Below are 25,155 nucleotides of genomic sequence, written 5' to 3'. Positions count from 1 at the left end.
CAGCATGAGAGGACGGGGGGGGAATGGGAGGCAGCTCCATGGGAGGCAGATCCATGGGAGCCAGTCCATAGAGAGCCAGTTTAAAACCCAGCTCCACACAAGCACCAACTCCCACCTCGCATGTAACCGTTTAAACAAATACGCTAACACATCCCTAACATGATTCCATGGCTAGAAGGAAGTTAGACAAATTCAAACTGGAAATAAGGTGTACATTTTTAACAGTAAGAATAGTTAACCATTACTGACAATTTTTAAATCAAGATTGGATGCCTTTCTAAAGATTTTCTCTAGGAATTATTCTGGAGAAGTTTTCTAATCCGTGCTATACAGGAGGGCTGATCAGATGATCACAATGGCCCCTTCTGGACTTGCAATCAATGAATGAGTTCCAAGGTATAAATTAAAGCAGAGAGGAGCAACCTAGGCTAGTGAGTGGGCCACGAGTGGCCCTCTTTCATCTCAGTGGCCCACAAGATTGTTATATCCAAGACAGTCTCCCGGGATAGGGTAGTTTTGCTAACTGTGCTTGCATACCTAGAATTTGCACTGTGCTGACTGAACAATAGCAGCAATCTGGATGCAGAGGGAGCACATGGCTCTCACGATGTTGACAGCACACACCTTACCACATGTCCTTGCTTGACATGTGTCACTTTTATAATATCGGTAGGAAAAAAACTATGTGGATGAAAACCAGCAGAATCTGGCAACCCTGTGCGTGGACACCAGTAAACAAAATGTTTTGTGGGCCATACACAGAACCCCAATAGGCATGTGCCCCTTGGGCCACAGGTTGCCGATGACTGAATTAAAGTGTTACCATTTAACATATCATAACTTTCAAGGGATGTTAAAAGGATTAACTTCAGCTGCACAGCTTGACAGAGTCCTAAAAAATACACAAGAGTTTGCTTATTACAAAAGCTTCTACTATCTTTTGAAACTTAAGACAATAACTCATTTGTGTATGTATGCTGATCTGTTTTAATCTTGTTTCTTTTTCCCAGTTAATAAATCTTTAGATAGTTTCTTATAGGCTACAAGCATTGTCTTTGTTATGATATCCAAGGTCTGCCTGACTGGGGAAGGTACTGATCCTTTGGGGCAGGGAGTAACCCATGATCCTGGTGAAAGAGACAATCTATCACAAAGGTACTCTTTGATGTTGTTGCCCTAGGGAGGCATCTGTGTCTAAAACCAGCCTGGAAATCTTATCATAGCACGACACCAAACTGTATTGAAAAAACCCACACTGCATACCTCCAATTCTTCAATAGTAGTATTTTCTTCATGGACTTTCAGATCATTCTGTGTGTCTTCTTCTCCTGGTTCCTGACCTCCTACAATTTCATTCAGATACTGCTGGTCAATCTTATCCAGAGCAGCCTTCAGGTCATTTCTCAAACCCTAGGAGAAGGTGAAGACATAGCTATTGTCACTATCTTATTTTACTTTTGATAATCAAATGAAACTTTCCACATTTGTTCATTAAAGGCCAAATCCTGCAGAGACAATTATAGGCTTGGCAGAATTCAATTTTTGTTTCTGGGTTGTTGTTATTTTCTAATTTTGATCCTATTTATTTTAAGATCTGGTTTCCTGTGAGGCCAAGAGACCCAAGACACCACGGTGCAAGGTAAGGATGTAAAAGTGTAGTCGATTAACTGATAAGCTAAAGCTTATAAGTTAATGCTATATACTACACACACTCCCCGCCACTACACACACTTGCCAGTAAATTTTTTAGCAGGCTGGCAAGCAGCCCATTTCAGTCCTGGCTTGTGATGAGTCCAGGACCTAGCTCTGTATTTAAAGTGTATTAGGTGCCAGACGGGCAGCCATCCCAGTTCAGTTCCAGCTTGCGCCAGGTCTGGGAGCTCAGACCCCCACCCTAGACAGGGGACGCTGCCACCTCTTTATCAGAGGCAGCAACACAGAGCAACGGGCAGCCAGTTTTTTTAAACTTGCTCCCCTCGTGGACCAGCTCCCACTTGGCACCCTACACTGCTGTCTCTGATACAGTGGCAGGGGTCTTCTCGGGAGTGAGGCCGGAGTGCACTGGCTGACGGCCCCGCCCCTAGGGATTATAAAATAGCTGGCTAACCAATAAGAATTCACGAGGTTACTTGACTATTCAAGAAACTGATATTTAACATCCCTAGTGCAAGGTCCAAAGCACACTGTGAAGAGCTTCAAAAGGATCTCACAAAATTAGGTGACTGGACCACAAAATTGCATTTATCAATGTTAAAGTTCATCTGCTAAGTAATGGATATTGGAAAACATAATCCCAACTATACGTATGAAATTATGAGGACTAAATTAGCTGTTGCCACTCAAGAGAGAGATCTTGGAGTCATTATGGATACTACTCTGAAAACGTCCACTCAATGTGCAGCAACAGGCAAAAATCAAGTAGAATGTTAGGAATCATTAAAAAAAGGATAGAGAATAAGACAGAGAACATCTTACTACCTCTATATAAACTGGTGGTACACCCACATCTTCAACAGTGGGTACAGATATAGTTGACTCATCTCAAAAAGATTATCTTGGCATGGGAGAAAGTTCAGAAAAGGACAAAAACAGGTTAGGGGTATGGAGCAGCTGCCATATGAGAAGAAATAAAAAAAACTGTGAATTTTCAGTTTAGAAAAGAGAAGACTAAGGGGAGAATATTATAGAGATCTATAAAATCATGACTGGTATGGAGGAAGTGAATAAGAAAAGATATTTACTTGTTCCCACAACACTAGGGATGTTAAATATCGGTTAATTGAATAGTCAAGTAACCTCATGAATTCTTATCGTTACTTGACTATTCTATAATACCCAGGGGTGGGGCTAGCAGTGCTCCAGCCCCCTTCCCGAGGAGCCCTCTGCCACTCCCCGTTGCTTCCTCTGTATCAGAGGAAGCAGCGTGGGCTGCCAGGTGGGAGCTGGTCCACGAGGGGAGCCAGTTTAAAAACCAGCTCCCCTCGCAGACTGGCTGCCTGTGGCCCAATGCAGCAGCCCCTGTCTGGGAAGGGGGAGGGTCTGAGCTCCCTTACCCAGCGCAAGCAAGAACTGAGCCGGGCTGCCTGCCCACCTGGCTCCTAATACACTTTAAATGCAGAACCACAGCAGGGGTAAGTCCCATAGCCATCACAAGCCATGACCAAGCCAGGCTGCTGGCCAGCCTGCTAAAACATTTATTGGGGGGGGGGGGGGGAGCGTGTAGTCTATAACATTAAGCTATAAACTTTTGCTTATCGGTTCGGCTACACTATTACATCCATATATAAAGTAAGAATCACCAAATGAATTTAATAGGTAGCAGGTTTAAAACAAACAATAGGAAGTATTTCTTCACACAACATACAGTCGACTTGTGGAACTCCTTGCAGAGGATATTGTGAAGTCCAAGACTAACAAGGTTCAAAAATGATTTAGATAAATTCAGGGAGGATAGATCCATCAATGATGCCCCTACCCTCTATTTGCCAGAGTGGACTGGGTGACAGGGGTGGATCACTCAATGATGACCTGTGCTGTTCATTCCCTCTGGGCCACCTAGCCACAGTTGGAAAACAGGATACTGGGCTAGATGAACCTTTGGTCTGACCCAGTATGGCCGTTCTTATGTGCAAGAAGAGCAATGGTTGTCCTGGGCAGAGATCCCTGGCCATGACTGTAAGGAAAATGACCTGCAGCCACAGGCAAAGCGATACTACTGGCTTGTGAGTGAGCAAACATGGGCGTGATAACAGAGCTGCAGAGGATTCCCTTCATGACCAAAGGGCTGATGACATCAGATCACTGCAGACATGCCAGTTGTTACTGATTGATTTTTTCCCCATTGATTTCAGTGTACCATCTGAAATCAACATTTACTGAGTTATCAATTAAAATCAAATTTCCATCTAGCCTACTTATATAAAGTGTTTAATCTTAAGCACATGAATAGTTCCATTGGATGCCTTCAAGAGAAGCACTTAAATGCTTAAAATTAACTACCGAGCTAAGTCTTTACAGAATCACATACTTTAAAAAACCCCAACCAGCGCGCACTGATATTTTCAGCAGGAAAGCAAGGAGGATGGATTCAGCCTTCAGGGCTCTCAGTATGGTACCTTTCATGAGCAATAAACTCACAAACACAAGAAATGCAACAGTGGAGTCTCATCCAGCCGTCTGCTCTGCCCTGAACAAACAATGACATTTATCTACAATGACTCCAACCATCTGTGCATTGTCACCTTTAGTATAGATAAAAGATTATTGCCTTTTTTTAAACACAACAGTAATTGAAATAAGACATTCAGTGAATGGTTTAATTTTTCTTATTCAAAGAAATGTGTGCAATTAAAACATGGAGTAAGGTGATACATTATGATTACAGTCTGGTGCTAAGCTTTTAAGTAACAGAAAGAAAAGTGAAAATTGTGCTTACTTGAATGCTACAGAACGCCTATTCTCTAAATGACGCAGTCCTAATGGTACAAAGTCCTACCATTTAATAGGCTAAGCCTCATCCTGAGACAAGCTCCCTTACTCCTACAGTTTGGAGTACAGATATTTACTTATTTCCACCTTTTCAGTAGGGATGTAAAAGTGTAACCATTGAAACAGTTTACCAATATGCACCAGCTTATTGGTTTCTGTTATGGTTACACTCCAGCTCCCCAGGAGCCAGATGTCACCCTGCAACGAAGCCTCCCCAGGGCTGGCAGGGGCTGCCGGCTCTGCTTCTGGAGAGCTGCTGTCACCCTGCACTGAGGGCTCTGCAGTATAAAAATTATACTACAAAGCTCGAAGCACATGTAACTGATATGATTTTTAGTGGTTACACAGTTATATTTTTACATTACTTTTTACATCCCTACTTTTCAGTAATTGCTCTTGACTATCAGGAGTACTTCACTCAGCCATTTTTGTTAGCTTCCGATATTTGAACCAAAATAGCTTTCAACCCCACTCAGGTGGAGCTAAACCACTACATGGATTTAGAAAACATGTTTCAAGCCTATTTTATTTTCTGCCTTACAGCCCAGTCCTGCTTTCATTAATGGCAATGGCAGCATTGCCACTGACTTCAGTGGGATCAGGTCTTTGCTGACAAGACTTTTTAAAAAATGTTGTCTTGTTTATCCAGCTTCAAGTCTTTAGAGAGGAAAAGAGGTACGAGTACTGCACAGAATCACCAGGTCCTGAACTAGCTGGGGCCCTTGTTTAGCAACTCATTGGAGACATGAGATAGATTTGAAAGGGTTTTTAAATCAATGACTACTTGGGCACATAAATAAACAATGCTGATGATGATGTAGAAGAGAATTCAACTTATTCTTCTAGTTGTGTTTGCTGGAATATGTAAAAATTAATAGGAGTCAGTCACAATAGGCATTGCCTTTAAACATGTTTTTTTCCTTTGTTTCTGCAATCTGAAAAAATAAATTAAAAGTCCGGCCAAAGTAGGTATTATCCTTTCTAATGTATAAATATGCTCTTTCCCTTCATTTTTGCAGCCTAAAAAAATAAGCAAGCACGCAGCTGCTCTTCTTTGTTGTGTCCTTTACTTACCCTCACTGGCTCTGTATAAAATATTTCAGGGTTAGTTTTCTCGTAATCTCTGTAACCTGCTAATTCAAAAAGTTTGTAGCATAAAAAAGTGATAATTTAATTTAAAAATTTGTAAATAATAATCGGGGCAGGTATAATACTATTCATCACCTGCCTGTTAATATTCATTGTATAAAGGTTAACATACAAAATAAAGTTTTTAAAAAAGTAGCAGTAAGTGTGTAAATTAACATACTAAAATAAATAAAAGGGTGTAATTGGTACCAAGTTATTGCCACTCAAAACAATAAGTTGGGGGTCCAAGGTTAACAGACATGGGCAATAAAGCAGTTCTATTTACCCCATCCACTCCCGGGTCACCTGTTTCTTCTCTAACAGTGTTGCAGATATCAAAAGGGTACACGAGGAAAAATTCAGGGCCTGTTTGCATGGAAAGTTAGTGTGCTGCAAGTTGGGAGGTGAATCTACAGTGTACAAGTCTTCCACATACTAACTCACTGTGTGGACTTTGCTATCATGCACTAAACATTCTGTAGTGTATTCTGACATACTTCCAGGTAGACAGGCTCTGTGCCACATCTTCCCTTGAGCAATCAAGCAGCAAAGAGAGAACAGGCAGAGTAAAAGGCAGGCTGCATCCACATTTGTCACTGTATTATGCAGTTACATATGGGAGTGAAAGGCACTTGCAGAGGGATAGAATGAGGAAAGCTCCAGCACCAGGGAGCTGCTGGATTTTCCTGTTGCTTGCCCATCAGAGCCATTCACTGCAGCAGAGGGAGACTGTGGATGGGAACACTACATGACTAAAAATAGCAGGGTAAAGGTGGGAGGTACTGCTTGGCATGTAAAAAGACCATATAGGGTACATACCCTGGAGGTCTAGCCTTTGTAGGGCACTCTACCCTGGTGTACCTGCCTAAGACATGCCTTACTATCTACACTGGTATGTATAACAGTGCTAGCTGGGTGTGCACTATCTGTACTTTGTATGCTGCCATAAGTGTAGACCTATCCTAGCACATAAGGAACAAATTTGTTAACTAAGATGCTATCTTAAGTCATGTTTCAGAACTAAACTGTACTTTAAATTGAAAAAAGCTTTAATTTTTTTAAATCTAGAAGTAAGGAATTTGAAAAACTTGAACTGCACATCAGAAACAATGCACTCCCCCTGTTAATAACATGTCTCTGCTCAGACGCAGACCATTCAAAATACTCCTTTCCAGGTAGAGATGCCTATATTATAGAGTATCAGAGGGGCAGCTGTGTTAGTTTGGATCTGCAAAAGTGACAAGGAGTCCTGTGGTACCTTATAGACTAACAGATGTATATGAACATAAGCTTTCGTGGGCAAAGACCCACTTCGTCAGATGCATGTAGTGGAAATTTCCAGAAGCAGGTATAAATATGCAGGCTAGAGATAATGAGGTTAATTCAGTCAGGGAGGGTGAGACCCAGAAGTGGGAACTGAAGGTATTTTCCATTTTGCTTTATGACTTTTCATCCTTATAAAAATCCAGACACAGTAAATGCTCAGAGAAAACTAGTTACACATACACTTATTCTGTTGATGCTCAGCTCTTACTTAACGGGTCTTACCTTGTTAACTTCAGGTGCAAGAATTTCTATTTTCCTCAAACGCTGAAATGCATCATAATCTGTTTCTCCAAACAATCTGATTGGTTCACCTCTCTCTCTCAACCTCCTAATCACCTGCAAAGAATGAACAAAATGTTCCCTTATGCAAAACTGGATAGAAAGCAAAATAAAAATCCAACTAACTTTATTTACTTAGCATAAAATAGCAACCTTAGCCAGAGGGGAAGGGGAAATGCTATAGTCTAAAGAGCTGCAGCAAAATGTTCCACTTTGTGGTTTGAATATAAAAATTCCCATGACATTTCAGCAAAAGGTCATTTTAATTCAAATATTACTGATCTAAATTCTGTTTAGAATCTCAAGCAGATTCCTGGAATTTCTTCTTAATGGCTTATTTTGAACTAATATGCAAGATTATCAATCTTTAATTGTATAATGGGATTTTTAAAAGTGTCCAAGTGACATGACATAGCCCAAATCAGGTTGGTGCTTGAGAAAATTCCATCCAGTAACTTTAAACTTTGCAAAATCCTACTTAGCCACTTGACTAGGGCAAGAAAAGCCTTTTTCATCAATGAGAGTGTGGATGAGCAGATCTGATGATTGAGCTATTAAGAAGCCTTTTACCCATGCATCTCAGAGCACTTGACAAACATTAATATGTCTCAATATTCTGATGTGGTACTTACATAGTCTTAATTTAAAGAACAGCATACTGAGGCAGAGGCATTAACTTACCCAATATCACAAGAGATGGGTAACTTACCAAGAGATGGGTAGTCTCAAGACTACAATCCCATTTCCATGCACTACCTGCTAAATCACACAGCCTCCCTCATCAAGTTCATTTCAAATATACTAACTTGGTCTAGGTTCCTTTTTGCACAAATAAACAAACAAGCAATAGGCCCATTGGTAGCTTACATTTAATACAGCACTCTCACTGATTGATGTTCACTCAGTAACACGATTCTTTGCACAGACTCCTGTATTTGGATAAGCACTGAACTTTCAGTACTCACTACACAATGAGTGGACACTGATCTGGCATATTGACACTGAAACACCTCTCAGATGAAGTTACAATGCTTATGAGCAGAGCTATGATGCAGGGTGATGGGGGCTTCACATTCCATAATAGACTGCATCTATGAAACTCAACTTGAAACCATCAGTCCATTGGGCACATTTTCAATATCCACTACACAGAGAAGGAAATGATAAGGCGACACAACTAAGATGCTATGGGTATCTTAACTGTGAATTTCCAACACTCCCACATAATAAGTTTATTTTATAACTTAACTCTGAATTGCCCTGCACTCCAATGTTATATGTGAGGGGCTTTGTTTTACTAGCAATGAACCTGTAAGAGACTTTTACTCTTAAACAAGTGAAAGAACATACCAGTAACTTTAGTTTGACTGTTTTTTGGGGATATATAATTTTTTTTTAAACCTAGATTATATCTTGATTTGGATTAACATGTCACAGACACACAAGCTGGAAAAATAGAATTTGAAAAAATTCAGCCTGTAGCTTTCAATCCTATAATCCCTTATTCATTAGATAGTTTAAAAAATACTCTGGAAGGGTAGTAGAAGTAAGAACTCATGCAGCAATAAGGGTGAAAAAAGAGGCTTTCCACCAAACATTCCTGGGCATTTAACTGCTACTACTCTCTCATTAGTGTTTTGCACAACCCAAAAAGAAGGCCTCTGAATGAGAACTAAATAGAACCACTGCAACAAACTCTTGAGATGGCAATTATTTAACTAAACACTATTATTCTGTAGCAGGACAGATACAATCTGGAATAGAGGGCTATAGATTATTAGGAAATGTAGCCTTAAATGGGGAAATTTAGAACCCATTTGCTATAATCACAAGTTAATTAATGATGTTTGATTTTACCTCTTGTCTGGAAAGAGTCATGGGTAACTTCTCTTCTGCCAGTTCTAGCTCCAACACTGGATTCGATGAAGTCACTGGTTTCTCTTCCTCCTCGTTCTGTTGTACCTACACAACAACAATATCCATTACAACAAACTAAGAGAAGAAAATCTATAGTTTTAAAGGTATACATAGTTAGACTCTAAACTCTTGAACAGGGGCTGCTTCTTATTATGAATTTATGTAGCACAATGGGTGCTGATCATGACCAGATCTCTAGGGGCATCCACAGTACTAGTAAAATGATATAGATAGAATCCTATATCAGTATACGCTTTGATTAAAATATGTCTGATCTTATTACAAATATCTGTTTCTTCTAATCTCACTTCCATGGGATGGGATGGGATGGGATGGGATGGGATGGGATGGGATGGGATGGGATACCTCCTTTAAAGCAGTGCAAGGAAACAGTAGTGCTAAAGCACATAAAATTTTGAATACAAACAGAAAAATTACTACTTATTCTCTGGAAACACTTTTTTCAGAATTTGTCAAATGAACACAGTCCAATGCAAAAACATAAACACACCATGCCTTCATTATAAGCATAGCATCATATCATCTGTTCCCACACTCAGAAAAGGGTGTTCTTGAACTAAATTGAACCATTTCTTAATTGTACAACTTAATGTTTTGATAGAGCTGCAAGGTTTGGTGGACAAAAATGTTAAAAGAAAGATAGCACTCATATCAACACAGCGTCCTTTAAAATCTGTGTTGTAAGTTACACATGTAAAGTTGTTGAAAATAAATGAAAATCAAATGGGCAGACTGATGCCGGTCATTTTCTGAAACAAAGGAAAAAAATTGGAGGATGAGGGTGAGCAGTGTAGAAACTTCCTAATCCTTTACTGGGTTTTGAAAAGGTACTTTATTTTTTATTTTATTATATAGTGTATTACATTATGTTGGCATCTGTGTATGATAAGCAAGTTCCAGTTTCTAGTTTTCTTTAAAACAGTGACTTGTTGGATGTCCTAGACAGGCTAGAAATGAAGCTTTTATATTGTTTCTGGCCAAGACCCCAATCTTGCTACAGGACCAAGGTACAAATCTGTATTCAGTGCTACACTAGCAAATGCAGGGAACAGTCTTGCATTAGAGGCTCGCTCAAAGCGCCTGCAAGCAATGGAAGGTCAAGCCAATGGTTAGGATCTAAAGCAGGGGAGGGCAAGATGCAGCCCTCTGAGCCTTTTGATCTGGCCTGCAGCCCACCCCACCAAGACCCTGAGGCAGGCTCTCTGCCTGCTGCAACCTAGAGGCTGCTCCCTCTAGGCAATGCATGCCCCTAGTGGGGAGGTAAGACGGCGGGGGAGGGAGGGGGGACTTTGCACACTGCCTCCGCCTCAAGCCCCATCACTCCCTCCATAGAAAAGTGCAGCCCTTGACCACTTACCAAAATCTTGGGAGTGGTCCACCATCAAAAATTATTGCCCACCCCTGATCTAAACACAGGAAGGGGACGGTACACTTACTGAAAATAAAAATCATCACTGCAAGGGTAAAATAGTAACCTCCTTAAGATAAGACTGGAACTAGCTGAAGCACATAAAGAGAAAATACAACTCAATGTCAGAAGAATTTCTGAAATCTCTAGGTTATAATAATTTATTTTTTGTTTATAAAACAGCAGCATATGAGGGAAGATTTAAGCCATTCTGTAAGCTGGACTCAAAGTTACAAGCAATAACTTTGCTGCAATTATGTTTGCTTTAATGCTCTCTCTTTACAAGTGAGTCAAATGCTTACATGTTACTAATGCAGTATAAGCAAAGCAAAGCACCCGCTTTAAAAAAAAATCAGTCGGCTTTCTACCTCTTAGTAATACATTTAAAAAAATTCAAATGCAGAAATCTGGGAGGCTCTAAAAAAAGCACTAAGTTAACTAGAAATCCACTTAAAACCACTCTGAAGATCATGTTTTAATTCAAGGAGATTATTGTAGCAAAATAGATATTCCAACTCAAGTCCTGGGTCTCTTAACTTTTGTTTGGATCTCCCATCAGCCACATCCTGAAACATGCAGGACTGAATTCAAATGACACATGCATGGTGGAAACACCCCATAGTTAAAGCAATTCATAAAACCTACACGGGTTACCTAAAAACCTACAAGCATTATTACACTTTTAACATATAAGGAGCTTCTTATCCCAAGTGACAGAAATGATGCTAGAATCACTAGTCTTAGTTTGAAGAAATCCAAATAACAACTACCGTATATTCCGGCGTACAAGACGACCTCTGAAGTTAAAAAACATCCCCCAAAAATCGGGGGTCGTCTTGTACGCCGGATGCCCCGCCGCCGGAGCCCCTCCGCGGCTTTGAAAGCCTCGGGGGAAGCCGGCGGCGGGGCATCCCAGGCGCGCATGGGCTGCCCGCCCGCCGGAGCCCCTCCGCGGCTTTGAAAGCCTCGGGGGAAGCCGGCGGGGGGGCATCCCAGGCGCGCATGGGCTGCCCGCCCGCCGGAGCCCCTCCGCGGCTTTGAAAGCCTCGGGGGAAGCCGGCGGGGGGGCATCCCATGCGTGCCTGGGATGCCCGCCCGCCGGCTTCCCCCGAGGCTTTCAAAGCCGCGGAGGGGCTCCGGCGGGCGGGCAGCCCATGCGCGCCTGGGATGCCCCCCTGCCGGCTTCCCCCGAGGCTTTCAAAGCCACGGAGGGGCTCCGGCGGGGGGGAGCCCAGGCGCTCCTGGCGGCTTTGCTCCCGGTGCCTCTGGTCTGCTGGGGACCATCTCCAGCAGACCAGGGACACCGGGAGCAAAGGAGGCGGAAGGGCGCTGGGGTATAAGATGAAACCCTATCTTTTAATTAAAAAGATAGGGGGTCGTCTTATACGCCCAGTCGCCCTATACGCCGGAAAATACGGTATACAACTAGCATAAATCATCACTCTCTTCCAAGATGAAATGACTGTACAATAACTAGATTCTCAGAACAGTTCCTGATGCATGTACAGTTGCCAAAATGGTTCTCTCTCACAGGTAAACCGTATGATTATACCTACAAAGACCAAACATTATATTTGAGCAGAGTGTTGGATTGACTGGGTAAAGTTCTACTAAAGTTCTGGGTAAAGTTCTACTAAAACAAGGCTTTTTATTTCTGAATAGCAAACATAAAACAGTATACTGAAGGATCCAAATTAAGAGTGAAGCAAGTCCCTCCCTATGAATACACACAAATAAACCACCACACTGTCAATTCCAGCAAACTACTTAACTGATGCTGTTAAGGAAGAAATAATAATAGCCTTCCAGATCACTCATTTGTTTCAAAATGTACACAGAGTTTAAGATTGCTTGCTAGTATTTTTGCCTGAAAAAAGTTAGTGCTCTGTTGGATATTTTCAAGCACTGGAACTTTTGGGCCAAGAAGAACATAGACGTTTTGCATACTAAACAACTTGGCTGGGTTCTTCCTTAGCACCCAAGGATGTTATCTCTGCTTCTCTCTCTGGCCTATTTCATCAGGAAGACCTTAAACTTGTTCTTAGTTTACAGGCAGGCCTATTTTTAAAAAAAATAAGGGAAGATGGCTATATTAGATTCAGCATTCATGCCTAAAACACAATTTAAAAAGAAAAAGGCAAGCTTTAATCCCAAGACACTTCATGCTTTCCACAAGAAAAAAGCCAAACCATAACACAAACTTAAATAGCTATATATCATGCATTTTTTCCTGCATTAAAAATGTTTTGGGAAACTCATACCTCTCCAGGTGGCTTCTCATTTACAGGCTAATGTATAACATTGACAAATTGAACAAAGAACAACAATTATCATCAACATTTGGATTGTTGATATTAAATATAGACAAAGTGAACACACAAACCACTGAATTAATAATTACAGTACCTGGTAGCCACATCTTTCATAGTATGCTTCCGCTTCTTTCTTAGCTAGCTCACTGCGCTTGAAATATTTTCTGTTTCCCTATAAAGGAGGACAACAATGTGTTACAGTTTTATACAACTTGAAACCAACCTCTGTTCAGTAACATCTCAAAGATTCTTTGATTTGCCCAGTCTAATTAGATTTTCTAGCAGAGAGGAAAATATTCTCAAAGGCACCTCCCAATTTACTTTCCTTCATGCCTGTCACGACATCAGAATAATATTATTAAGAATCATACAATCTGATTGGAAAGTAAGCACAATGTATATTAATAACTAAAACTCCTGGTGGTTTGAAAAAGCTGGTCTATGTATTATTGCTTTCAGATTATCAGGACTTGAAACTGGTTTATACAACTTCCCCCCCTTTACTGTGCATAATGAGGCCCTAGCTATGCCACAAAATTAAATTTGTAAGAAACCATTGTAATCAATTTCAACTAGGTAGCTGAGTCACTACTAAGAAGAGAGCCTTATTAAAACCGGTTTCTGAAATCATTTGATACTGTGAGTATATCTACAATAGACAAGGACATTGTTCAGGAATATCATTTGTCTGTAATAGCTAGCTGTCATGTTTTCCCCTAACAACAGTTTAGTACACTATTTTTTTAACAGGATCATTTAAACATGACCAAATATAGCTTGGTTTCCACCTGTGACTGTACAAGTGCTTTCTCAGACCCCAGAAACACCCAGTGCATAAAACTCAGCACAAGTCTCTCTCTCTCCCTACAAAAAGGCTGCAAATCCTCTGAAGTAATGATGTCCATGACAGTGACTGTTACTTTGATGTGTCTTTCTCAATACTTAATATAAAGTAAAGTCTCACCTACTATATACTCTCAGCTCTACTAATAATAACAACATGAAAACTGGTATTTTTCAGCACAAAAGCTTATCATTTAACCAACTAAATGAATCAGATGGACAACAAAATTGGTGGTGTATGTAACAACTAAACCCAATTCCCAGATCAGATGATGTGCCCAATGGCGTGCCTGCATATGTTGGTGATACATCTCAAAGACTTTATTTTGTAGCTTCATGAAGACTTCACCAAAACAACTTCCCCTTTGAGATCATGTGCAAGAAATGGAGCAGCAAATAATGTCTGGGTTTTTCCCAGGTCTGTTACATCAGCTTATGTTGAAAACAACAAAACTCTACACGTTGTTTTAGTCACCGAAATACTGATGAACAAGGAAATAGCCTTAACTCTGTGATGTAAGTGTAAAAGCCTGGGAAGGCAAATAAAGTAGGTATGTAAAAAGACATTAAAAATGCAACCATGTAACTGCTCAAAATCCTAAGTTACACATGCTGCAGACTGCAGTATAACACTTATATATAAGATTTATACTGTAGAGCCCGCAGCGAAGCCTCCACAGAATCAGGGCCTGCAACCCCCCCTGCTGACCCCACTCCCAAGAAGGCTTTGCTATGGGCTCTGCAGCCAGCTCCCTGAAAGCAGAGTTAGCAGGGGTTGCTGGCCCCGCTCCCAGGGAGCCAACGTGTAACCTGTGAGCGGAGGATCTGCCAGGGACAGGGACTGCTGCCTGAGGTGGTCCCTGCAGGGATGGCAGGGAGCTGCTCCAGCCCCTACCAGTTAACCAGAGCCGGTAAGAGGCTTACCAGTTAACCATTTATATCCCTACAAGAGAAAAGAACCTGGAGCGATTCCCTGCATCTCCATTTCAGGGAGGGGGGGACCCCCAAACTTTACAAGGCTGACAAATCCCCTGGCAACAGGTGTCCCGCCCCACTTCACAGCAGTGCGCTGAGAAATCATTCTGGGTCAGCTGCGAGTGTTGCCTCCCGCCTCCCGGGTGAGTGAAGAACACAGACAGCCGGGGGGGGGGGGGGGGGGGGCCCTTCAGTCCAAACGTGCAGTGAGGGGGTGGGAACGAGGGATCCGGGGTGTCTCCGCCGTTGGGGGTGGGGGGGTCGCTGGCTGATCGCCCTACTCTGGCATTAACCCCCCCCCCCCGGAGCCAGGGTCCCTCGCACACCCCCGCCCCTCCCCGCGGGCCCCTCCACACCCCCATGAGCTCCTTCTCCTCCAGCAACTGCCGCTTCCGGCTGATCTCCGCCTTGAGAATGTCCATGTCCCGCGCCGAGCTGCGCAGCCCCGCAGTCGGGCTCCCGCTCCCACTCCCCTGCCGCCACCGGAAGCGCCGCAGCCACACAACGGACGTAACTTCCGGTCGGGCTGGTGCACCAGCCGGAGAGGGCACCGAGGGAAGGAGCGGGGAGTCGAGCGCCTGCAGCGCCCCCTGCCGACCACCGCCACGCGGGCGGGGCTAGCCGGTGCGGGTGGGGAATCGCTGTGAACAGCCAGTGGGGTGTGAGTGCGTGTGATTGGGGCACGTGTTCGTGCCTCCCAGAGGAATGTGTGTAATTGGGGACGGGGGGAGGAGGAGTGTATCAGAGGGTGTGTCAATGTGAATGTGTGTTATTGTGCTGGGGGTAGTGTGTGTGTGCCAGGGGTGTGTGATTGTGCCAGAGGGTGTGTCAATGTGAATGTGTGCTATTGTGCTGGGGGTAGTGTGAGTGTGCCAGGGGTGTGTGAGTGTGCCAGAGGGTGTGTCAATGTGAATGTGTGCTATTGTGCTGGGGGTAGTGTGAGTGTGCCAGGGGTGTGTGAGTGTGCCAGAGGGTGTGTCAATGTGAATGTGTGCTATTGTGCTGGGGGTAGTGTGAGTGTGCCAGGGGTGTGTGAGTGTGCCAGAGGGTGTGTCAATGTGAATGTGTGCTATTGTGCTGGGGGTAGTGTGAGTGTGCCAGGGGTGTGTGACTGTGCCAGGAGCTACATCAGCGTGCCTGAGGAGCAGTGCGTGTGAGCATTACAGGGTGCGGTAGAGTATCTGATGGGGAGTGTGCTTGGATGGAATTGGTGGGATAGTGTTCCAGAGCAGAGGTGAGTCACAGGTCTAATCAGAATTGAGGTTTGTAAAAGTCTCATTGACTACAGGATCCTCCAGCACAAGTCTAAGATACATCCCACTAATGTCTCAGTGGTTTGGGGTTTTTTTACACAGCAATTGAAAAAATGAATTGTCCCACCACATGCAAAACATTTTCACACATGCTGATGACTGCACCGATGCAGGCCCTGATTGACCTGGAGGGGGGGAAACACACACAATCTCCTGCTGCCAGGGGCACAAGTGCCAAGAGGGAACCGCCATCTGTTCAGAATAGCCGGGGGTTCTCGGGTGGAGGGCGGGAGCAAAGACTTCCCAAGCTCCCACATCCCTAGACCAATCAGGGTCTGTGGGCGAGGAAGCATGGAAGTATCCTGCCCCCCCCCCCCTTCCGTCTGAACTCCCTTTCACCTTCCAGGGCAGCCCAGGGCCACTTACGAAATTTCTGAAGTGGCCCCCGGTCAAAAATTATTGCCCACCCCTGCCATAAGTGATCATTGAATGTTGTCTTAAAATTATTGAATTCATTATTACTGATTTTGAAAAGTATCTACCATGATAGGTTAGGTCTAAGTGGTGAGACTGATGGATTACTTTTGCTACTATATTCAGAGAAGACAATCACCTTTCTCTCTCTTATAAATCTACTGTTGAAAGAAGCCATTTGGGTCATTAATGCCATCCAGGCAATCTTATTGATGCAATGTAGCTTCTACTGCTGAACTGAGAGAGAGAGCCATTGAAAATGTACTGGAAGAAGCAAAGATTGTATTTCAGAAGTTGCGTAATGAAGGCTCTAATAATCCTTAAGTAAAGAGGACAAGAAGTGTTTATTAAGCCAGCTGAAAAAATACACAGACTTGATTCTTACAAATATACAACAGTGGCTTCTGGATTCTACTCAAATCTATGTAGCTTTTACAGATGCCTACCTTGTAAAATACCGACAGTTCAGAGGTGTGAGGCACTACTAACAGAGGGGCTGCCATGTGACTAGGACAAAATAGAGAATTTGAACACTAAGTGGAATGTCAGGCTATGTCTACACTACAGAGTTTTTCCGGGATATTAGAGGTATCCCAGAAAAACTCTGCCGCGTCCAGCGAATGTGTCTGCTTTTTTCAGATCGGTTTCCGAAAAAGCGGGTGTGCTCTTTTGGAATCCCTGTATTCCTCATTTTATGAGGAATAAGAGCTCTTCCAAAAGAGGACGTTTTTCCCATATTTGGCCCCATGTTGACTGGCCAAATGTTGGAAAAGCCTCTTCCGAAAAAAGAATCAGAAAAAGGTATGCAAATTGCGGTTCACAATTTGCATACATTTTTCAGAAAAATAACTTCAGTGTAGACAGCCTCGGATAGCAAATGAAGATTTAACTGCAACAGCTTCTTTATTATCACTAGTGGCTGGACCCAATCTTTGTGCTGTTTCCTCAGTTAAAATATGTAGGAATTCATCTCTTGCTACTCAGTCAAAATAGCTAGAGTGGAGTGTTCTTTGTCATTGAACAGAATTTTGTGCTCTATGAGAAGCTGCCACTTGCCTGATAATGGGAATGAACTAACGAGCATACCATTTGAAAGACTAGAAGTACCAAATACATGGGAAGCCACTAAAGATTAACACACTGCATTTGAGACAGTCACTAAGATAATTGTGCAAAATTACAACAGAAAATCAAGAAGGAATTAGCTGTAGTGCTTCATACAAGGCTTGAGTAGCCAACTTTAATTTGTGTGAAGATTTTAAAACATGAGTTAAATCTAATAAAATGGTAATGAAACATGTTTTAGGTTTTACTATGGTGCCAGTATGCTGTGGATCCTGCATTTTACAGTTGCCTCTCACCTCTCAGCCTCACCTCCCTGTAAATTTGAACATTCCTCCATAGCTTGAATTCCAATTTCTGGGGAAAATACTGATTCTTGCCTTTCCCTGGGAATAGACCATGGACAGACCTCATTAAGATAATGCATTCTTTCAACTGACTAATCTGCTCTCTGCCTTCCTTCCCATATATCTTACTTTATGGTATCTTAAACTGTGATCCTGCAGTGAAGAGCCATGTGGATACAGGCGTTTCTTTAACTTTACTCCTCATGGAATCTTTTTTGTTGTCTATATTGTTACAGGCATACTTCCTGACAGATATTTTGAAATAAATTACCAAAATAATTGAAACTGTATTATTATATTGTGTTTATTTTGATAAATAAAGTTTGCAGAATTTTAAACTATTGTGTGCCAATTTTTTAATTTTTTGATACAGAATTGCCCCAGGCATAAACAGTTACTAGGTCATGAATAAGGCCGAACAAAATTCATGGCTATGAAAAACACATAATGGACCATAAAATCTGGTCTCTCCCTGTGAAATCTGGTCTTCTGTTGCTTTAACTCTATGATATACAGCTTTCCTGACTTTGGTAAGGGTATCTGAGTAAGAATACACATTACAAATTTAAATCTAACCAGTGTCCCTGAAGTAATTTGCCACACAATGTAAGGACATGTTAGTGTTAGAACTGAGTGGGTCTAATATTTCTTTTTCTTTCTTGATATAGGAACTAGATACAGTGTTCCTGTCAGATAATTTCTAAATTATCTGAAAAAAAACCCCTAGTTTACAATTGCCTAAGAACTCCTGGAATTATGGTTATAGTCCCCTCATCCCCCAAAAAATCTGGAATAGCACCCTCTGAATGAGCACTCTGCACATGGTGCAATTCACCATCACAGCACCTTCTGCTGGTCACTCAGGAATTACCTCAGCTTGGTGCTGGAGCACCCCCTTTTAGGGAGTGTTTCACTTGCTATTACCTGTTGGTCTGTTAATGGCTCTGCCACCTTACATTAAAACCTGTGTCCCTCCCAGAGTGTGGCACCTTTCCCTCAGGGTACTGCCCTGCTGCAGTGCCCCCACATTCTGGAGTCTTCACCCTCAGGGAACTTTCAACCCCCTATGCCCACCTTGCCTCAGTGTAGGAATGTTAAGTTTAGATTAATTGGCTAATCGAATAGTCGATACAATTCGATTAGCCGATAAGGGTGCCTCTGCCTTCAAAGGCGAAAGCACTGCAGGAAGCACGAGGACAGCAAGGGACGTGCTCCCCACAGCATTTCAAATCTGGGAGTCCCCAGCTGGCCCCGGGCTACATGTAGCATTTCAAAGCGGCAAACCCCAGGCTCCATGCTTTGTTGCCGCTTTGAACCACCCCCTACACTTAACCCCCTTGCTGCCTCTTTCTGATAGAGGCAGCAATGGAGGGGGGAAGCGACTAGTCGACTAGTGTGTCGACTATCCGATAAGCATTTGCTTATTGGGTAGTCGACTAATCATTCACATCCCTACTTCAGTGACCCTACTATCCATCATTATCTAGCTCCTTATCTTGGGCAAATTGCAGTCTGAAATGCCCATTCATCATAGGCAAGGGGGCATAGGCCTGTTGCCTTTGCCTGCCCTGGCTGCCTCCCTGCAGCTCTAGTACTCCTCAGGCCCCTGTCACTGGGCCTCAGCCTGGGACTGCTCAGGCCAGGGCTCCCCTGGTTCACCTTGCCTTTCCCCAGCATTGCTCTGTCCATGGTACCTATGCTAGCAAAGAGCTAGGGGTATGTCTACACTACAGAGTTAGTTCGAACAAACGGACATTAGTTCGAACTAACTTTAATAGGTGCTACACTAGCGCTCCGCTAGTTCGAATTTGAATCGAACTAGCGGAGCGCTTAGTTCGAACTAGGTAAACCTCATTTTACGAGGATTAAGCCTAGTTCGAACTAGCTAGTTCGAATTAAGGGGTGTGTAGCCCCTTAATTCGAACTAGTGGGAGGCTAGCCCTCCCCAGGTTTCCCTGGTGGCCACTCTGGCCAACACCAGGGAAACTCTACTGCCCCCTTCCCGGCCCCGGACCCCTTAAAGGGGCACGGGCTGGCTACGGTGCCCGTGCCAGGTGCAAGCCTGCCAGCACCCAGCCAGCAGACCCTGCACCTGGCACGGCTCGAGCCACCCACCCGATGTCCCCCAGCCCACCCCCTCTTCCCGGGACCAGGCTGGCGGCTCCCGGGAGCTTGCCCTGGACCGCAAGAGGCAGGCACCTGCCTGGGCTAGTGTGGACATCGTGGACCTCGTCCACGATCTCCGCACTAGGCACAGGAAAGTGGCCGTCTAGGGCAGGAGAGCTGCCAGCCTGGCCACCCAGGAGCAGGTGTGCATGAAAATCAAGGGGGTCCACTGAGACCCCCGACCCTGAGCCCTGAGCTTACAATGGCCATCCTGGGTCAGACCAAAGGTCCATCTAGCCCAGTAGCCTGTCTGCCGACAGCGGCCAACCCTAGGGACCCTGGAGGGGATGGACCGAAGACAGTGACCAAGCCATTTGTCTCGTGCCATCCCTCTCCAGCCTTCCACAAACTTTGGGCAGGGACAGCACTCCTACCCCCTGGCTAAGACTACTCCATGGACTCAACCTCCATGACTTGATCTGACTTCCCTTTAAACTCAGTTCTAGTTGTAGCCTTCACAGCCTCCTGCAGCAAGGAGTTCCGCAGGTTAACTATTTGCTTTGTCAAGAACAACTTTCTCTTACTAGTTTGAAGCCTGCTACCCATTCCTTTCCTTTGGTGTCCTCTAGTCCTTCTTTATGGGAACTCAGGAAGAACTTTTCTGAATGCACCCTCTTCACCCAACCCCTGCTTTTAGAGACCTCTATTCTGTCCCCGCTCCATCTCCTCTTTTCTAAGCTGAACAGTCCCAGTCTCTGTAGCCTCTCTTCATCTGGGACCTGTTCCCAACCCCTGATCATATTAGTTGCCGTCCCCTCTCCCAGCCTTTCTCTTCCCCTCTCCCACCTCCTTTTCCCAGTCTCCCCCAGTTTTGTTCAATAAAGACAGAGTCAATGTTGGAAGAAATGTTATCTTTATTTTGTACATCAGGAAGGGGGGCTAGGGAAGGGTAAGTGGAAGGAGGTGAGGGAGGAATGGGGTATGAGCCCCCGATGGGGAGGACTGGGCTGGCTCTGCGGGCTTCTGGGGGTGGAAGCTCTCCTGCAGCCCCCCAATTGTCCCCTCTCCCCAGATGGCAGCCTGCGGCAAGTGCAGCCGGGCTGATGGCCGAGTGGTGTGATGTGCCCAGTGTGGGCACTCCGGGCACTCCAAACCAGGACAGGTTTTCAAGCGGGGCACCCCTGAGAACTGTCTGTCCGGGGTGGGGGTCAGGTCCCTTTAAGCGCAGCCCTCGGCTAGCCTGAGACAGCATCTCCACGCTCTAAGTCCTCCTCTGATGCCCTGCCAGCACTGCTTCCGGCCATCCTTAAGCCCTGTTCAGGGTCCACTCAATGTGGACTTGCTAGTTCGAATTAGCAAAACGCTAATTCGAACTAGTTTTTAGTTCTAGACGCGTTAGTTCGAATTAGCTTAGTTCGAATTAACTAATTCGAACTAAGTTAGTTCGAACTAACTCTGTAGTGTAGACATACCCTAGGTCCCTCTCCTTGGCCCTCCAGAGCTGGCATGAGTGTATCTTCAGTCAGGCCAGCCATCTCTTTTATACAGCCCTCCTGGGCTCTGATTGGCTGCCAGAAGCCTTCTCTTGATTGGCTCCTCGCCACAGCCCTCTCCCAGGGCTGGTTTAACCCTTTTTATTCCAGAATGGGGTGGCCACTCCGTTACGCACTCTTGTTGGAAGGCACAGAATTTGCCTCCCAACACGTCACCCCAGTGGCCTGAGTGGATTCACCACCCCAAATATAGAAGTCAAACTGTACCAGTGGAGCAAAGTCTGGGCCTGGGAATTCACTAGAGTTGCTCCGCAATGTCATTCAAGAGTGGCTGGTCATAGCCCCCATATACTATACTTGGGAGTCACCATCATCAGCGATCCCTTGAGGTCGAGGATGATCTCTTTCACAGGTCTTATTTTGCATAGACCTTTGGTGACTGAGGAGTCTGATCCTTGAGCCACAGGCTGGTTGGCAGACAATGGTGTTGGGCCACAATTGCTGCATGACACTGTCTTTCCTAGCATTTTTCTGCAGCCATGGCATCACTTTGCCCACTTGGGAGTAACTTATATGCTGGAAGCAGTTTGGGGAGACCAGGAATGGTAACTCACACAATAAATCAGAGTAAAAGACACCCCAGGTTGGGGAAGTGACGGGTCAGCTGTTCATTGGTCCAGACTGTACCCTGGCTAACATCACAGAGTAATAACACCTACCAAAGCTACAGGGGTGTAGTGAGGACTCATTAATGTCTGTCAAGAGTTCAACAGATATGACGTGTTAGGTATTATTGTTACACGGTAGGTACAGGAGATCTCTCAGTAAAACCCATTGCTTCAGGAACTACCCTTGGTGATTCAATTAATGGCATGAGCGGCAGGTGAATACCTACTTTGGGAAGGCCAGGCCACTAGCTTCATTCCCTCCTGTCCAAGACCCTCGCATCCATGTGCTGAAGCCCCTCCCTAAAATTAAAAGCCCCGAGGGGCCCCCTGATTAGAGAAACTCTAGCCCAGCTGCCACAGCCTCACTGGGCCAAGCCGCAGATGCTGCCCCCCACCCCAACCCACTGCCTCCCCCAGCAGCAACTGAGCTTCCACTCCCCTGGCCCCGAAGTGCTGTGCCGGGCCCAGTGCTGCTAGTCAGGTTGGCCCCAGTGCTGGGTCGAGTTGTCAGTCTCCCTGAGCGTCTGCTTCTCCCACCCTGAAGGCCTCTCCCCTCGCATCACCTGGCAGCACCTGGCCAAGCCTCCTCTGTACTCCAGCTGCTGGCTTTCCAAATTTCTCCTCACTCCCCCATCCTAAGGAGGAGGGATGCTGTGAGCAACGACTTTTGGGGGTGGGAGTGGTGAAGGGAGGAGGTGATAGGGTTCTCAGGGAAGACTGTGCACTGCAGCCCAGTTGTTTTGCCCCGGATCGATGGCAGTGCCTTCTCTGGCCTATTATATCTGCTGCACATGATTAATGGCATTCTTGACCCTACTGAGTCAGTTTTCCAGTATGTCAGGGGATGGCGTGCTCTTTTTTGATTGATATGTAAAATGAAGGCTCTGATTACATGTGGACATGAGAAAGCTCACAGAACTGCTAGTGAAAAAAGTGGATGTGAGCCCTTGACAATACATTTATTGTTTCTATTGCTTCAGTAGCACTGGGCAAATCAAGTTATTACTAGAATACACATAGATGCCAGTGCCTTTGTACATTGAACAGCTACAGTACTAGTATTATCCCTCTGGCATATACACAAGAAAAGGAAAACATAATTATAGACAACACAGCACACATGTATCCAAAGCACATAAGAACTGCATGAGTCAGCCCTCCAGCTTGGCTTCCAACTTACAGCTCCTTACTCAGCCCAAGCTTTGTTGTGATATAACAAGTACACAGCCCAAAGTGGGATACCTGCAGGCAATGAAGTTTCCACACTTTGCTGGTAATATGTTGTGTCAGTGAGAGCTGAAGGCACAGTTTCCAGCAGTGACCATTCAGTGCAGCAGAAGCATAGCACTGTCGGTATTGATAGAAACTTTCTCCAGGAAAGATGCACTGGCAGATAAGAGCTGGACAATGGGAATGCAGACCGATCTGCAAGAATACAGAATGAAGGCATATTTTTCAAAAACTGGATATAACTACAGACCACGGGGTTGGGGAGAGAAAGATGACATGTTCAGGGAGTCTGTGAATGCAAACCCTGGTTTTTAGGATTTTTTTTTAAGTTGACTTAAATTATAGTTGACTAGACCTTTTATTGCAGTAGCCACAGTGCAGAATACTTTCCACTAAAACTGTAGAAAACCTTGTGAAAGCACTTCTCAATGATTACAGCTGGATATTTTTGAATGGTCTTTGAAGATGAATGGCTCAGTGGTTTTGAATTGAATATTGTACCTTTAGCCCTTATATCATTCATTAAAATGCAGTCCAGGACGTTTGTTATTGAAAGTGTTTTTTCCCCAGTGTTTTTAGTTGGTTTTTAGACAGATTAGAGGGGTGAGGTATTTTGTTATTTATTGAACAAGAGTTCTGAAAGAACACAAATGTGAAATTGCAGAACTATTAACTGTGGTTTGTAACCTATCCTTTAAATTATCTTTAAATCATCTTCTGTACCTAATGACTGGAAGATAGCTAATGTAACACCAATATTTAATAAGGACTCTAGAGGTGATCCTGGCAATTACTGTACAGTCTAACATCAGTACCTGGCAAATTAGCTAAAACTATAGCAAAGAATAGAACTGTCAGACATGTAGATGGACATAATTTGTTGGGGTAAATTCAACATAGTCTCTGTAAAGGGAAATCATGCCTTACTAATCTGGGGCTACTCCTAGGGTGGGAGCAGGGGGACAGCCACCACGCAGCCTGCTGTGTGCCAGAGTTGTCATTTTTCATTTTAATTTAAAATGTTACGTGTATTTTGGGAATAACAAAAGAGATGTATTTGGTTCCATACTGAGCCATATTTGGCTTGCGAGTCATAGGTTGCTGACTCGTGGTCTCCAGGGCTGTCAATCTCCTACCGGTATGAAATTCACATGTAAGACAGTTACCTTTTTCTGTAACTGGTGTTCTTCAAGATGTATTGCTTCTATTCACTCCAGATTATGTATGTGTGAGTGTCACATGCACCAGTGTCAGAAGTTCTTCCTTCAGCAATATCAATGGGAGACCAGCACTAACACCCTACACAGTGAGACATGCACATGCCATGGTATAAGAAGTGCCACCTGCCCCGCACTCTCAATTCATTTTTGCTGGAAACTCTGACAGTGGGATAGGAGGGAGGATCATGAGCCGCACATCTTGAAGAACATCAAGAATAGTGATAGAGATGTAGCCGTGTTAGTCTGGGGTAGCTGAAGCAAAATGCAGGACAATGTAGCACTTTAAAGACTAACAAGATGGTTTATTAGATGATGAGCTTTCGTGGGCCAGATTCACTTCCTCAGATCAAATAGTGAAAGAAAATATTTTCTTCCACTATTTGATCTGAGGAAGTGGGTCTGGCCCACGAAAGCTCATCATCTAATAAACCATCTTGTTAGTCTTTAAAGTGCTACATTGTCCTGCATTTTGAAGAACATCAGTTATAGAAAAAGATAACTGTCTTTTCTTCTTTGAGTGAGGGTTGTGTCCATTCCATGTTAGGTGACTCCCAAGCAGTACCAATGGAAGCAGGTAGGAATTCACAAGCATCCAGATTGCAACT

At 44.1% G+C, this 25,155-nt stretch overlaps 1 protein-coding gene across 2 annotated transcripts in view; it reads right to left on the bottom strand.

Annotated features, from left to right (window-relative positions):
• Positions 1-15,212, bottom strand: part of PRPF18 (pre-mRNA processing factor 18) — a 29,516-nt gene extending 14,304 nt beyond the window's left edge. The window contains exons 1-6 of one of the 2 annotated variants that reach the window (XM_075926076.1): positions 15,054-15,212; positions 12,974-13,051; positions 12,829-12,855; positions 9,079-9,183; positions 7,165-7,278; positions 1,264-1,410 (exon numbers count right to left, since the gene is read on the bottom strand). In XM_075926076.1, coding sequence (XP_075782191.1) covers positions 1,264-1,410; positions 7,165-7,278; positions 9,079-9,183; positions 12,829-12,855; positions 12,974-13,051; positions 15,054-15,119 — 537 coding nt within the window. In that variant the 5' untranslated portion in view covers positions 15,120-15,212. The remainder of the gene's footprint in view (positions 1-1,263; positions 1,411-7,164; positions 7,279-9,078; positions 9,184-12,828; positions 12,856-12,973; positions 13,052-15,053) is intronic. The other variant, XM_006117114.3, reaches the window with a different exon arrangement.
• Positions 15,213-25,155: the final 9,943 nt, after the last annotated feature.

This window comes from Pelodiscus sinensis, chromosome 1 (genome assembly GCF_049634645.1).
Source record: "Pelodiscus sinensis isolate JC-2024 chromosome 1, ASM4963464v1, whole genome shotgun sequence".
Classification (NCBI taxonomy): domain Eukaryota; kingdom Metazoa; phylum Chordata; order Testudines; family Trionychidae; genus Pelodiscus; species Pelodiscus sinensis.
This window is presented reverse-complemented; position numbering and strand designations above follow the sequence as displayed.